We start from the raw sequence: 16,963 nt of genomic DNA, 5'->3' as shown, positions 1-16,963 counted from the left end.
TCTACTTTTAATACCAATATTAATGAATGAAGTGCTAAACGAGGAAAACATTTGGCCATATTTATATTTAAAATTCTAATCTCGACCTGAAATGCTCTTTGTAGTGGGTGGCCCTGGAAATCCATCCCATCTGAATAGATTAAGGGGTAAGAGCTTAAAGAAAATCAAATCAAGGGAGGATAATCCTCCTGAAAGGATGCATTCTTTGGAGAAGATGATAATCGTGAAACTCCTAGGAAGAAGAATAGGATTCAATTCTCCACTCACAAAGCCAACATCCCTGTAGAAGCCAATAAGTTCTTTGTAGCTAATGGATCTTAAGATCGGTGGAGGGTTTAGATGGAGGATTACGTGGAAACCCTTTTTAGAAATTGACTTTTTATTTTAAAAAACGAAAACAAAAATGGAGTCGCAACAATCTTTTTTAATTAGATGTGATTGGATCACTTCAAATTTTAATAAAATGTTAGATTTATTAAAATTAATTTCGGTCTTACAAAATCCGAGAAATAGGTTCAGGAATCGATTACGTATGAGGAAAGATTAGCACCCTTATTATGCCCAAAATTGGTACCTAATTGATTATTTGATACCTTTGTGTCAAGAAATGAAAATTTGAAGAAAATTTAAAATACGATTCCTTCTTGCATGATTGCAAACAAAATTGAATTTTATGGAAAGAGTTTTCTTATTTCGAGTGAATCAAGATAAGGATCATGTCCCATAAGTTAGGGCACGATATCTCGAATCCTCTAAAATAGAGATTCTCGTTATTTGGTTATTATCTAAGTCTTGTATATTTTGAGTTTTAAATAGGATATTTAGTTATTTTAGTTCTAAGAAGAGACCATACCCTGTAAATTAGGAGCATGACTTCTCGAATTCCCAAAAATAACGAACATTGTCTCGGGTTTAATTACATTTTATGCGTAGCATGAAGGGCGAATACACCACTTAATTTGATATGCAATTAAGCGTATTGCTAAGGTAAATAAATATATCTAAGCATGGGAGATAATATGATAATGGCTAGAATAAAGTGAAATAATTATACAAAAAAATAAATAAGAAATAAATATATAAAAGAATTCGAAATGATTATAGTAAAATAACAACATAAGAGCAAAAATAACAGTGATCACTATAATTAAATAGTAATAATGCGACTATAATAATAATGATAACACAAGTTAATGATAATAATAATGATAATTATAACATGATTAATAGTACATAAAAAATAAATCAAAGATGAATCTGATAAAAATAAATAAATTGCATAATTCAAAGAGCAAAAATGTAAATAACAAAAATGAAAATGCTAAAAACAATAAAGAAAAATGAAAGTAAATGCGTCAAATTAAATAAAGGACTTAATCAGAACTGTGATAAAATTTAAAGCATAAATTATGAAGAACCCCAAATGAAGGATTTAAATAAAAATAAAAATATAAGGATTCAGAGGGACATTATCCCAACAAATGCACATGTGTCGCATCTGACATAATTGTCAATAACTCAAAGGGACCAAATTGAAAACGCGATATAATTTAAAGTACAAATTTAAAGAAACAAAAAATGATTAAATTAAAATAAAAATGAGAAGTATAGGGACTCAAAGGATGATTTTCCCAACCCCAATATACGTGTCACTCCCTTAGAGGATCAATAGTGGGTCTAGGGACTAAATTGCACAAGAATGAAATAAAATGATAAAAATAAAAACTAATAAAAAGGAAATAAGATAAGATTAAAAAGAAATGGAAAAGCAGAGGGACCAAAGTGGAAATTATCCCCTTCATGCAAAAACACACTAATCCTAGGGGAGATTTGGGTCGAGCATTCAGTTTGAGTCTAAAACGATGTCATTTTGGGGCTTCTGAGACCTGCCCCAAACAACATCGTATAATGACCCTATATATACCAAAAAAAATTCCAAAAAAATCATTTCAGGACCATTTTTAAAAAAAAATTGAAACCCTCTTTTTTTTTCTCTCCACTTTCCCTGTCCGACCTTAAAGTCTGGCAAGTTCTCCGTCATGGCCATTGGTCATCAGCGACGGAGGTTGCCGCCAGTGGCCGGAGATCGTAAAAAAAAGTCTTTTTGCCCCTATCTCTAGGGAATCCAGATCTAGGGTCAAAATACCTAGATCCGGTCAAAGTTCGACAATAAAAAAAGGGTCTTTCGACTTCTAGTTGTCCTTCGACGCGACCTTAGACGAACCCCCAGGGGTTCGGTACCCTTTTAGGCCAGAGGAGACTCCGACGACTGCATTAGAGGTAAGAACCTTTCGTATTCCCTTATATATATATATGTGATATTCAAAAAAAATGAAAAAGAGAGAAATACCTTCGTTTGTTTTTTAAAAACTGTTGTAGTTTCTTTTTTGCATTTCTCTTTTTTTATTGTCTCTCTAAAAAGTTACATGGCTATTCTGGCTTTTATAGCTGAATGTGTTATAGTATACTACTATTTTAGTTTTCTTTTTTTTGTTGTTCTTTGTGTGCTGCATTTTTGTTTTTCTTTTTGCAGGCGTCCATAGCAAGGTCAACGGCGTTGGAGAGCTGCGCCTTGCCATTTTTGTGAAAGAGTGAGACCTTGGGCGACGAACTCGCTGACGAGGCGGAGGCAGAGGTTGCGGCGCGGATAACCCTAGGGTTTCCAAAAATTTTTAAGATAGTGGGCCTTAGGGTTTTTTTATGTTTGGGCCATTATTTTTTGTAAATGGACTTTAATAATGGACTTAGTTTTTTTTTTGTTTAGTTTGGGTTGGGCCGGGAAAATTTGGGCTATTACAGCTGCCCCTCTTTGCTCATTGTCGTGTAACGAGAATGGAGCAAAGACTTTAAAAATGACCAAATTTGTCTGGTCTTGTCGAATATCAACTTCTTTAGTGCTCCCTTTTTTCATGTAGTTCATCCCTTACATTCATTAGTTACTTTACTTTACCACATCTACTTCTATAACTTTCGGAATGCAAGATTTAGTATCATGACTTAATCTTGCTGTATTGCAACTTCAAGGAAATAAGATTTGTTGTTGTAACTTCGTTCTAACCCACAACAACTTCAGGGGTATAGGAATTGTAGCTTCAATTTGCTCTACTGCAACTTCAGGGAGATAAGATTTATAAATTCAATCTGCTCCACCACAACTTACGGTAGATAAGATTCGTAGCTTCAATCTGCTCCACTACAACTTCAGGGAGATAAGGCTCGCTTTGGTAGATTCAATCCAACCTATTGCAACTTTAGGGGTATAGAATTTGTAGTTTTAATCTACTCCACTGCAACTTCAGGGAGGTAAGATTTGTTGTTGTTGTAGCTTTTTTTTCTCTCTCCACCTTCTCTGTCTGGCCCTAAGGCCTGGCGAGTTCTCCGCCGTGGCCACCAGTCATCAGAGATAGAGATCACCGCCTCTGGTGGCCGGAGACCGCAAAAAAAAGGCCTTTTTGTTCTAGGGAATCTGAATCTGGGGTCAAAATCCCTAGATCTGGTCAAAGTTCGACAACAAAAAGGGCCTTTTGATTTCTAGTCGTCCTCCAACGCGGCCTTAGGCGAACCCTTAAGGGTTCAGTAGCCTTTTAGGCCAGAAGAGACTCCGGCGACGGCAGTAGAGGTAAGAACCTTTCATATTCACTTTTTATATATATGTGTAATATTCAAAAATAATGAAAAAGAGAGTGATACCTTCATTTATTTTTTAAAAACTGTTGTAGTTTCTTTTTTGTATTTCTCTTGTTTGATTGTCTCTCTAAAAAGTTACATGGCTATTCTACCTTTTATAGCCGAATGTGTTACAATATACTACTATTTTCGTTTTCTTTTCTATTGTTCTTTGTGTGTTGCATTTTTGTTTTTCTTTTTTGTAGGCGTTCATGGCAAGGTCCATGGCGTTGGGGAGCTGCGCCTTGTCATTTTGGTGAAAGAGTCAGACCTTGGGTGACGAACTCGCTGACGAGGCAAAGGTGGAGGCTGCGGTGTGTATAACCCTAGGGTTTCTGAACATTTTTAGGATAATGGGCCTTAGGGTTTTTTGTGTTTGAGCCATTATTTTTTTGTAAATGGACTTTAATAATGGACTTTGTTTTTGGTTTAGTTTGGGTTGGGTCGGGCAAAATTGGGCTATTACATATTACACTAGAGTTTTATTGGAAGGATCCTAAGTCTTCTTTAATAATATCTGATGGTCGAGCCGTGATCTTTGGATTTCTTTACTAGTATTTCATACCCAAATATGAGTTAGATTACTAGGACTCCCCAATGCTTGGTACAAATATAACATTTTATGAGTGACTGGAGAAGTTATAGACAATGTAATTAAAATTGACATCAATACCAATAATGGTACAACAAGTAAATTTGCGCATATAGTAATATCAATTGACTCATGAATCTTTTGATTTCAAAATTGTAAATAAAAAGTGACTTACAAGGGGTGGAATCTAAATCTCTAACTAATATTTGATTGATCATAGTCATCCTTCATACTTTTACTCTTCAGCAACAAAAATCTCTTTCTTAGCAACATATTTCTCCTTAGCGATAAACTTCTTTTCCTCCGCAACAAACTTCTCATCATTAGTAGTCAATCCCTCCTCAATAACAATCTGATCATTAGGGGTGAGCAAAACTCAATTTAATTTAAAAAAAAATTCGAATTTTGAGTTAATCAAATTAAGCTATTCGAGTTATTTAAACTATTCGAGCCAACTCAAATAACTCAATTCGAGTTTCGAGTTCAAGTCGAATTGAATTTCAGGATTCGAATAATTCGAATAACAGATTGGTGTAAATACTTTTTTTATCCCCATCAACTTTGAAAGTAAGCAAATAGGTCACTCTTTAAAAAAAATCAAAATAATTCTAAAAAATTCATAATAATTTTTAAAATTTAAAATATTTATAAAAATTTCAAATTTTATTTTTAAAAAAATATAAAAATTCTAAAAAATTCTAAAATATATATATATAAAATTTTAAATTTTAAATTTTTTTAAAATAATAATTTTGGGACCTAATTAATGATTCAATTTTATCACACTCAAGTATCTTATTTTTTTATTATTTTACTTTGAAAAAACTTCAAATATATGATTTTAAATTTATGTGCTCTAACATGAAATTAGTTACACTATAACAATATTTTTATTTGACATGTTTAATTTAACTTGAACAATTTCACTCGGTTCGATTCGACTTAACTAGAATTTCATTTCACTCGTCTCGATTTGAAAAAAATTAAATTGAGTTAGGATGATAAAATATGACTCATGAATTTGATTAAATCGAATCTTTTTTACTCGATTCGATTGAACGTACACTCCTACTTATCATCATAAACAATAAAATCCTTCTCCTCAGTAAATAAAATTTTCCTCATCAATAGTTTACTCCTCCTTAGTAACAAACTTTTGCTTATCAATAATAAATTTCTCTTCGTCAATAGTAAGCTTCTCGTTCTAAGTAGCAAACTTTTGCTCTTCAATAACAAAATCCTACCTCGTGAAGTCCATCCTTTTGATCTTCAACAGCAAAATCACGTTTTGTGCAGTTGAAAGCCTTGCTCTTCAGCGGCAAAATTCTACGCTGTGTAATTCAAACTTCTAGTCTTTAGCAAAATCATGCATGTGCGGTCATAAACTTTGTTCCTTACCGTCCAAATTTAGAGGATACAATCAATAAATTCACTCCCACATAATTCACACCGAATAATTTCACTCTTGCATAAAATCAATTAGAAGATGCAATTAAGTCAAATAAATTGACATTCACATATTTACTACTACATTTTTGATAGAGTCGAATTTCTCAAGAAATAAAAATTATATTACTTAAATCAATTTCGATTGGTCAAGATACTTATCTAATCAAAATATCAATCTTAGTCTAATTAAATAGAAACAATTGTTAAGGTAGAACATTAATAAAACTAGATGTTTGATGTCAAGCACAATACAAATAAAATTTGTAAGAAAAAAGATTAGGCAATGTTTAATAATATAGACATATAATAAATGATAGGGCAAAGCCTAAGGACCAAGCATAAACGCCATAGGAATTGTGAGCTCCTTTTCTCCATCTCCAACTTTACTTTTTTTTTTTTTGTATACATCAAACTCTTGATAAAGATATGGCATTGACTTAAGCATAAAAAAAAATAATCCCGAATCACAAATTTTGACGTCCCAAACTCATGTTCATTTTATAGAAACTCGAAGTATTTTAACCCAATTCATATTTTTCCAAGTTGCATCTCCATCCATCCATAACTAAATATGTGTTCTAAACGTTGAATCTCAATTGAATTCGACTTGAAAAGAGCTTTTTAGGTAAAAGTACTATAGAAATCTTTGCATTAGAAGCTAGATTGTATTTTTTCCCTTTTTTTAAAAAAAATAAGTAAATTAATTCCTATATGTTAGACTAAAGAATAAATTGGTCTATTTTATTAAAAATTTCATCATTTGTTACTATTAAAAATTGTTGTGGCTGGCAGAAAAATTAGATAGTTACATGTGGCATACCACGCGTACCTCATTATGACATGCAAGGATTAATTTTTAACTATAGAAATAGATGAGATTTTTAACAAATGACCAGTTTACTCTTTGATCTAACATATAATGACTAGTTTTTCCATTTTTTAAGTACAGAGGGCAAAATGTAATTTGACTCCTAGTACAAAGGCCTCCATGGTACTTTTTACCAAATTTTTTAGCAATTTAGGTTGAATTAAACAATAAACTTAGTTAAATTAATTAAAAAGATTTATATTAATTTTAATATGGGATAAATATCAAAATTATTCATGAACTTTGATTTAATGTGCAATTCTATACATAAAATTTGATTTTGTACAATTTTATACATGAAATTTTAATTTGGTCAAATTCTTACAAATTATTAACACAATTATTGATATAACATCATTTTATTTTTATATATTGCATACACAAATAGTTATTTCTAATGGGTAAACTACAGCATTGATCACCCAACTATATGTAAGTTTTTGTTTTGATTACTAAACTATGAAAAATTACAATTTTGTCACTAAAATTTTTAAGATTGTTTTTTTAAGTCACTCATCCATCAATTCTTAAAGGAATGGTGACGTGGCACTAGCTAAGATAAATTTAATCCACTTAATTATGCCATATGGATTTTATAATTTCCACATAATTGCCTTGTTTAATGAAACAGTGAATTTTGCACGAATAAAAATAATATCTTCAGCTTCTTTCTCTTTCACCCTCTACTTGCTCTCTTCAAAGCTAATCGAAAAGTTAAACTAAACCCAAAATCTGATACTCATGAATTTTAGGCCACCATACCCCATCACAAGTTGATCCGAAACTTTAACCCTAAATAATTTTCACTTAAATTATTTAAATCCAACCTCTATATTATTCACAGCTAAACCAAATCAGAAATCTTAACCTTCAAAAGTTTCATTGCTAAGCTGACCTGGAGATATCAATTACTATAGTATTAAATGTAGTAAGCAGTGGCGTAGCCAGGGGGGCTGGCATGGGCCCCGGCCCCCCCTAAAATGGAAAATTTCATTTTAAGCTTTTAAAATTTTTTAAGAATTTAAATTAATAAAGGTAAAATTGCACTTTGGCCCCCCTAAAATTATAAAAATTCAATTTAATCCTTTACAAATTATAAAAATATAAACTATAAAAAATTAAAATTTCATCCGGCCCCTCTAAAAAATTTTTCTGACTTCGTCCCTAGTAGTAAGTAATCTTCACCATCAAATTCTTTGCATTTGACTAAGAGAGGGAGAGATTCCTTTAACTCCATTAATGTAATACCCCTACCCGTATTCATTGCCGGAATAGGGTACGAGGCATTACCGGAGTTTACGAATTAAAATTTTTTTATATTCAATATAGCCCCTTTAAAAATATCTAACCTTCCCTGCAATATTAAATCGAGACCAATCCACATCAACCAAATCAATTTAACATATTTTCAAGAAAATTCATGCATATTTATAAGATAACGTCATCACATATCTAAAACCAGGTTTGTTAACCATACTAATGGCTAACTTTACATTCATTTCACGTTAACATTTACTTTGTTAGCTTATACATGCCATTGATTTCCAAAATAAAGTTTCTTTATATACCGAAATCCTGAGGTTGATAGTGCGATGTGTCTCCGACCAAATCCGACCCCCGAGCTCTTAACACTACAAAACAGGGAAAAAGGAAACGGAGTAAGCACTTTGTGCTTAGTAAGCTCATGTAACAAGAATTATACTTACCTAATATTTTCAATACAATATAATAAACATTCATATATCCATTCAATGCATTATTACCCTAACATGCACAAACTCAACATTCAAGTTAGTACAATAATTTCCATGTATCAATAATATATATACCATGATTGATGAGCTCGTCAATACCATGATTTCCATTTCCTTGCTATTTTTCCATATTTATCCCGTTGAATTTATCGGAATTTCGATAGATTTTCAGAGGTACACATTTATTGTACAATTCCGGGTCCGTCAATTCTTATTCATGTGCGCACATATCCATTTCAGAGAGCACACTCCCGCGAACCTCAACCTTGCAGCGGGATTACCAGTCCAGGCTAAATCCCCTGCAATATAAACTCATAGAGTATTGTCGGGATTACCAGTCCAGGCTAAATCCCCTGCAACGACAATTACTCTAATGAGCTTGGATCTGAATTACCAATCCAGGCTAAATTCAGACCCTAACTCGGATTACCCGTCCGGGCTAAATCCATTTTACACATATTCTTCGGGAGGGCTATATCAGGATAGATCACCCGTCCGGGCTAGATCCTTTTTACCGTCAATTCCTTTTCAGAGATCCATCGAATTTTCCTTTCATTCAAACGAGATTTCTTCCCATTTTATCAAATATATCAATGTTTCATAAATTTCCATATAATGAACATTCAAATCATATTCATATAAAAAACATACAATCTCAAGCATTTAAGAATATAATTCAAGTTACACGAACTTACCTTGATACTTGTTTGTAAACAGTAAAAATCTACTAATCCCGAACTTTTTCCTTTCCTCGATCTAACTTCGTATTTGAATCTTCCGGATCTAAATAAATAATTTAATTATCAATTTAATACATTTCATGTTCATATGCAACATTCTCTATAATTCAAATATTATTTATAGTTCATTCAAAGCTGTCTACTTGAGTCATAGTCACTAAATTATTTATAACTTGAGCTACGGTACTCCAAATTAAGATCCATTAATTTTCCCTGAAACTAGACTCATATATCTTTTTACCATAAAATTTTCAGAATTTTTGGTTTAGCCAATAAGTACAGTTTATTCTTTAAAATCACCCCTGTTCTGCTGTCGACAGTTCTGACCCTTCTTCACTAAAAATTAATTATCTCTTCATACAGAATTCAAATAATGTTCTCGTTTGTTTCTATTACAAATAGACTCATTAAGGATTCTAGACATATAAATTTACGCCCATAATTGTTTTTCTTAAATTTTTTTATGATTTTTCAAAGTCAGAACAGGGGAACCCGAATTCATTCTGACATTGTCTCACAAAATTCATTATATCTCAAAATTTACAAATCCATTGCTTACACTATTTATTCTATGAGAAACTAGACTCAATAATCTTTAATTCCATTTTATTTTCATCTTCTAATTCAATTTTTAAAATTTATGGTGATTTTTCAAAGTTAGTCTACTGCTGTTGTCCAAACTGTTTTTGTGCAAGCTGTTTATTACCATTTTTCCCCTAAACTCTTAATAAATGATAATTTCGTCCCTACTCAATTAGCCTCTCAATTGAGCTGATTTTTCTTAATTAACATTTTATTCTATCATCTTAAACTAGTCTACAACCTTTAGGAATCAGAATTTCAGCAATAGACTTTAATTCCAAGCATTTTCACAATTAGGTCCTAAAAATCAATTTCTATTGAAATTACCTAATAAAATCATCTCATAAACAAATTAAAGCTTTAATTTAATTCTATTTCATCATAAAATTACAGCACTCAACCATGGTGACTTTCAATTTCATCCATGAAATCAAAAACTAATGAATTTAATAGTAGGACCTAGTTGTAAAAGTCTTAGAAACACAAAAATTATGAAAAAGGCAAGGATTAACTCACTTGGTGCAAAAATGAAGAGAAATCTAGATATTTACTATTTAGTCCTAGCTTTATTTAGTTAATTTTGCAATATTCCAATTTTACCCTTAATTTATCAATTTTTCTGCTGATTTCATACCCTTGCCGTCCAGCCCAAATAACTTTTGGGTCTAATTCCTTTTAAATCCTTTCTCATTAGACTCTTAAGCTATTTAATCACTCTAGCAACTTTTACACCTATTACAATTTAGTCCTTTTTATTTAATTGACTACCCAAACATTAAAATTTCCTAACGAAATTTTAATACCACATTAATAACATTTCATAAATATTTATAAAATTATTTTTGACTCGGTTTTACGAGAAAGAGGTCTCGATACCTTGTTTTTACCCAATTTCTTCAATAATTTCTTTTTCTATCTAATCACTAAATTGGTAAAATTTTTCTATCAATATTTTCATACGATTTTCCTATCATATCAATTTTCAAGCAAAAATATTGAAATAAATTTCTCTTTAAATCGGATCTATGGTTACGAAACCATTGTTCCGATAACCTTGAATTTAAGCCATTACAATTAATGCTCATTTAGAAAATTTGTAAAGAAGCCGTAGAAGAAGTTTTTTATTGATTTAAGCCAAATCAAATTTTAGATTAATATTATAAATTTCCATTCTAGTTTGTTTTTTTTAGGCTCTATTATTCTTTTATCAATCTTTCACTATTCTGGATGTAGTTTAACTTTCCAATTTGCTTTGAGGAGAGCAGATATAGGGTAAAAAAGAAAGAAGTTGAAAAGATGATTTTTATTGATGTAAAATGTACCATTTCATTTAACAAAGAAACTATGTGGAACTTATAAAATCTACATGGCATATTTTGGTGGATTAAATTTATTTTAGTCTGTGCCACATTACCATTCCGTTAAGAGTTAAGGAATGAGTGATTAAAAAAATAATTTTAAAAATTTTAGTGATTAAATTATAATTTTTTATTGTTTAGTGATTAAAATGAAAACTTGTATATAGTTAAGTGATTAATGTTGTAGTTTATCCTTATCTAATATAAAGAAAATCATTTATTTATTTCTTTAAATGCGCGTGAATGAATCAAAATTAAAATTTTAATTACAATCAAAATTTCATATTTATAATTCATTAAATTAAAATTTATATATATATATATATCATATTGCTTATTGAATCAAAAAGTTGATCTAAGATTTGTTTGGTTGGGGAGAATGAAATAGCATTCCCCCTTATTTATTGAGTGTTAAACTATTCTATTATTTGATTGAACATAATACTCATTCAATAAAATGATCATTACTTCCCTATTATTTGTCTTCTCGTAATAACTATTTTTTGGTATCACCAAATAATGATTATTCCATATAACATTGAATAAAAAATTAATTTTCAAATTAATCTTTTAAAATTTGGACTTAAAAAATATAAAAATAAAATATTTTAATATAAAATAATTATATTAAAAATATTATTAAATTATTTTTATTAAATTATATTTAATAATAATTATATTAAAATATAATTAAATTATTTATTATTTATTATTAAAATTATTTTTAATAATGATCCTATTAAAATTTAATAGGACAAGAAATACCAAGGGGCCCTGAAAAGACACATGAAAACACCTTCCTTATTTAAAAACAACAGAAGAAATACATATCTTGAATTCGAAGCTCCATGTTTGAGGTTCGAACCCATGACCGCGAGGTAAAGAGGCTAATCTAACGACCCAATTTCCGTCCTCGCTGAAGAAAACTAGAAATATCACTGTTAAATCTTACCTCCACCCACCACAACAGCTAAAAGCTTGGGATAAAAAAGAAAAATACCCAAAAAAAAAGGGGGAAATGGGGGTTTTATTGACGACGCTGGAGTTTTTGGCGTCTTTGCTTCTAATCTTTCTTTTAGGTTTCGTTTCTGTAATCGTTCTGGAAGCCTACAGGAGACGTCACAATAACGCGTACTCCTCTGTAACCCTAATTTTTTTTTTCGGTTTCATTTCTGATATAATTTTCTGATATTGTTTTAATTTATACTTTTTTTTTCGATTCAGTCATGTTGAAGCGCCGGCGATGTTTGAGGATCCAGAATCATTGAAACAGGTAAAATTACTTTCACCTATTATTTTATTTTTATTTGGATAATTCTCTTTAATCGCTTGTTTGGTTGCCGAGAAATTGTCAAACTTCGATTCTTTTTGTTTTCCTTTGATCCTGGTTTGGAAATTAACGGAAAAGTCTACTTTGAGAAGCTAAATTTAACCAAATAGTTATGAATTCTAATTAAGTTCTTGAAAGTAGTACTTGTCCTTATAATTCCTTTTATTTTAATCCAACAAGTGAATAGAAGTAAAAGGATTAGAATTTATATATATAGATATATGTTATGTGAAGAAATCTATGTTATGCATATATGCAAGAACTAGTGATACCAATTAAAATTTCATAACACCGTATCTGAATTCATTTTGATTAATATGAGATTCCTATTTTTTAATTTGATTATTTGTGGGATAATGATATATATGAAGTGGGTAGAGATACTAAGAATTTGCTGGCTTCATCTTTTACCTCTAGGTTCCTTTTCCTGATATTGTTGACCCAGCGGAGAAATACTTGTCTTTGATAATTCCAGCTTACAATGAAGAGTATAGGCTTCCTGGTACCCTCAATGAAACAATGAAGTAAGTTGATGCTTATTTTTCTAAATCCCTTACGTCTTCAGTTCAATGGTTTGTGACAACATAAATAGCTTTTACACATGAAAAATTGCAGGATGTATATCTTCAATAGTTAATAATATCTTGAAATGCCAACATGTCAAAATGATATCTTCCCCAAAAAACGGGGCAACAAAAGTAGACATGAAAATTCATGGTTAATTGAGTTGATTGATTTTAGTTTCACTCAACATAACAATAAAATCAATGAATTTTTCTTCCTTTTAACTCTTTGTTCTCTCTCTGTATAGCTTTGATTAACCATTGCCTTATTGTTTTCGGGATTAAAAATATTGTTTCTTACATGTGTTTCAATCAAGTAATTTAAAACTATATCCACTTTTTCTCTGAATAGGTTATGATGTTGAATAGTAATCATTTCCTGTTGTTACTTTGTAGTTATCTTCAACAACGGGCAGCAAATGATAAGTCCTTTTCTTATGAGGTACCTTTCTTGTTTCATCTATTAAATGAAACAGCTAATTTGGTTTGTCAAATCTATAATGTTTGGCATCCTATCATGAAATAGGTCAATTGTGTTTCTGGCTCATTACCTCAGGGTAGAATAACCATTCTTTTTGAAAAAATTGTACCATTTAAATGTTTTAGTGGATGTCTGCATGTCTCTTACTTGCATGAGATGCAGGTAGTGATTGTTGATGATGGAAGTAAGGATGGAACAAAAAGAGTAGCTTTTGACTTTGTAAAGAAGTATGGCGTAGACAATGTAAGGGTTATCCTTCTTGGTAAAAACCATGGAAAAGGAGAAGCAATAAGAAAAGTGAGTCTAACCTAAACCATTCGTTTGGATATTCACAAACACTTTCTGATGCCTCCTGCACGATAACAATGGACTGAAGCTCTTTACCGCTGTGAAAGCATTGTAAAACAGGGAATGCTACATTCACGTGGTGAATTACTTCTAATGCTAGATGCCGATGGGGCTACCAAGGTTACTGACCTAGAAAAACTTGAAAACCAGGTTTGTAAAAGACTCTGACTACAGTCATTGAAGACATACTGTGTGATAAAGATTATCTAATTTTTTGCACTTCAGATCCATGCAATTGCGAGAAAAGATTATCACCCTGGTGATTCAGCAGCCGGAGAGGCAACTTTTAGAATTTCTGATATCCCAATAGTTGCATTTGGATCTCGTGCCCATCTTGAGGAGAAAGCTCTAGCTACGGTTAAGTTTACTTACGATGCTTGCTATTTAATCTTACTTTGATTGTCATTTCTAAGTTGCAGAGTTCTTCTTGTTGAATTTGTTAAATCTTCTATTTTTAGAGAAAGTGGTATCGCAATTTTTTGATGAAGGGTTTTCATCTTGTGGTTCTCTTGGCTGCTGGTCCTGGAATCCGCGATACGCAGGTATGTTACTTCATTGTAAGGGTTTCTGTTTATTTTTTTGGCCCAAGAAGCATATCTTCTATGTTACTAACATAATATATTGAATTCTCTATAAACATTTTCCTGATCTGGAGTTTCTTCATAAAATGCAGTGTGGTTTTAAGATGTTTACTAGGTCTGCAGCAAGGAAGCTTTTTACCAATATCCGGTTGAAAAGGTGATCTCAGAGACACTATTGAACACCTATCCTTAAGCATTACTACTTGCTTATCCTGTCATTAAGACATCAAAGCAAATCTAAACTACATGCTTAGATCACTGTCCTGCCATCGACATGCTCATTTTTGCATTGAATATTCTGGTACTTTTCTGTGTTTCCTGTTTACAGATAAACATCTAGTAAGGAGAAATAGACAATAGAAGATTAAAAAGTAGTGGATGGAGGTGAACTCGTAATGGAAATTCGGTTCTTTAGTTGTTGTGAAAGAAATAATGGACAAAGGGAATTAAGTCATCTTTTTAGTAATAGGTATTCATATTCAAGTTAGTTTCATCCTTCCGTATATCCACTGTTCTGAAAGATTTGCCAAGTAAATTTGTATAGAAAATTTCAATTCTCTTTCCATTGAAACCTGAAAGATTCATGTCCCTCATTTTGAACACACTTTGGACTGACTTTGTTTTCAATTCTCTATTGGTCCTTGCTCTGATCCCCTATGAAAAACTCTGTAACTGAATCAGTCATGAAATATATGTGCAGGTGGTGTTTCGATGTTGAAATAGTTTTCCTTTGCAAATGGTTTGGTATTCCAATGCTGGAGATATCTGTAAACTGGTCCGAAATTCCAGGATCCAAGGTAAATCCATTGAGTATACCAAACATGCTTTGGGAGCTTGCCCTCATGTCCGTAGGATACAGAACTCGAATCTGGAAAATTAACTCCTGATGTCAGGATTTTCTCTGATCAATTGAGCAAAGATGAAAAATTACACACGGTGCAGTGCAGATTCGAGAACCTTAGGTTTTTCTTATACGTTCTTTGGGAAAACACTTGTTACAATCAGATGAAACCAGTTTATCGGAGCTTGTTCTTTCTGGAATCCGCGGCTGGAATATGCTGTATTTTACAGTTGTAGTATTAGTTGAGGTAACATTTTTTTTAACAGTTTGATGATCGAATCACGAACTTATTTCCTGGGTAAGTACTTCATTACAGTTTTTACGAAAAAAATACAGTTTAATATTCCCTACATTTCTCTGACCTCTAATTTTTGAAAGTATTCATATTTGGACATAAATATGAGATATGTTGAAGAATATTAAATGTGCCTACGCTGAATGCATATTCACTCGCGTGAGTGAATGTGGGCCATGGACAGGTGTGTCTCAAATCTCAATCCAGGACAACTAACTGTAATCATATGCAGCTGAGCCTGATACTCTACTAGAGATTAGGAAGGTTTCCGGAATCAGATAGGATGATTAGGACACTAGTTCATCGGATAAATCAGTTTAATTAAATAAATCATAAAAAAATTAAAAATCTGGTTTATTCGTTTAGTTCAACTAGTTTTTGTCAGATTCAATTCTTGAGTTAACACGTTAAATATCTTTCTCTAAAGTGATATTTTGATCAGTTTTTGATTTAACCGGGGTGATTCAAATAATTTTAGATTTATGTGTAGGTATGTACCTTCGTTTTACCATTTTATTATTGATTTTCAAGCAAATCTAAGCGTACTAGGCTGGTACTGCCCTGGTAAGTTGGGGAGTTAAATAGGTCGTGTTTTGAGTACAAATTATTCATAAAATAAGCTAGTATTTAATAATAATTTTTATATAATATATAAAAATAATATTTTAAATATGTTATTAGAGAATTTAGCCCGATCTTTTTTAGAAAGAAAATGCAAATGGCATGGAGAAATTGTAAAAGATGATTAAAAAGAATAAAATACTTGAATGAATTGAGCAGATTGTGGAAGAACGTGACAAACACGAGAAATGGAAGAACAATTTGCTTACCTCATAAAAAACAAAACTTAACAATGACGTTTCTGAAGTGAAAGCTGCCATTGGAAACTCGCAACATGTTTCTCACTTCCACATGATGTTAGTTGTATATATAGTATATGTATATGTTTCACTTTTATAGTTCTTTTAGTTTTGAAATAGTGCATCAAATAAATTTTCTAAAATAATTATCCCATCTAATATTAAAAAAAATTTCACAAAAAAAATAAGTTGTGAATTAAATCTTAGTTTAATTAGTATGAATATTATTGTCAATGTAGTGGGACATAAGTTCGAGTATATTAAAGCGCATTATTTTTTTATTTATGGGTTTGGAAGGGGCTATAGATAATTTTAAACATTGTGTTAAAAAAAGTAAATATAACTAGAACTTATAATGAAATTGTTTAATTTTTTTTTCATTTTCAATATATTATGAAGATACATGGCAACATTTAACTTGATAATAATTTTTTATTGGTATAATCACATACAATTTTTTATTTGTTTTACGATTTAAAAATAAGTTAAAGCCTTCTCAATAATAATAATTTTTATTTTTTAAAATTTAAACTCAATTTAAATACTTCCAAAAGAAACGTCTACCGTCACACCTATCGATATATCATAAACTTTTTTTTATTTCATTTATAATGTACAAAATAATTAATCTTATATATTAGAATAACTGAATAGA

The 16,963-nt window shown here is 31.0% G+C and overlaps 1 protein-coding gene across 1 annotated transcript; it reads left to right on the top strand.

Annotated features, from left to right (window-relative positions):
• The first annotated feature begins 11,830 nt into the window (after positions 1-11,830).
• On the top strand, positions 11,831-15,505 carry LOC107897303 (dolichyl-phosphate beta-glucosyltransferase). The gene is made up of 10 exons (XM_016822717.2): positions 11,831-12,140; positions 12,234-12,282; positions 12,757-12,863; positions 13,299-13,344; positions 13,546-13,680; positions 13,792-13,881; positions 13,957-14,088; positions 14,190-14,273; positions 14,405-14,469; positions 15,013-15,505. Exons 1-10 carry the CDS (start codon positions 12,028-12,030, stop codon positions 15,197-15,199), a joined length of 1,008 nt encoding a protein of 335 aa, XP_016678206.2. The 5' UTR covers positions 11,831-12,027; the 3' UTR covers positions 15,200-15,505.
• The last annotated feature ends 1,458 nt before the right edge of the window (positions 15,506-16,963 follow it).

The sequence above is a fragment of the Gossypium hirsutum genome, chromosome A05, assembly GCF_007990345.1.
Source record: "Gossypium hirsutum isolate 1008001.06 chromosome A05, Gossypium_hirsutum_v2.1, whole genome shotgun sequence".
NCBI lineage: Eukaryota > Viridiplantae > Streptophyta > Magnoliopsida > Malvales > Malvaceae > Gossypium > Gossypium hirsutum.
Note: the sequence above shows the minus strand (reverse complement) of the source record. Positions and strands in the feature narration are given on the sequence as shown.

Coding starts and splice junctions, on each gene's coding strand:
- LOC107897303 (XM_016822717.2), top strand. CDS start 12,028: ATGGGGGTTTTATTGACGACGCTGGAGTTTTTGGCGTCTTTGCTTCTA. Junction 13,681..13,791: donor AAGGAGAAGCAATAAGAAAA/GTGAGTCTAACC, acceptor ATTGTAAAACAG/GGAATGCTACATTCACGTGG. Junction 14,089..14,189: donor AGGAGAAAGCTCTAGCTACG/GTTAAGTTTACT, acceptor TTCTATTTTTAG/AGAAAGTGGTATCGCAATTT.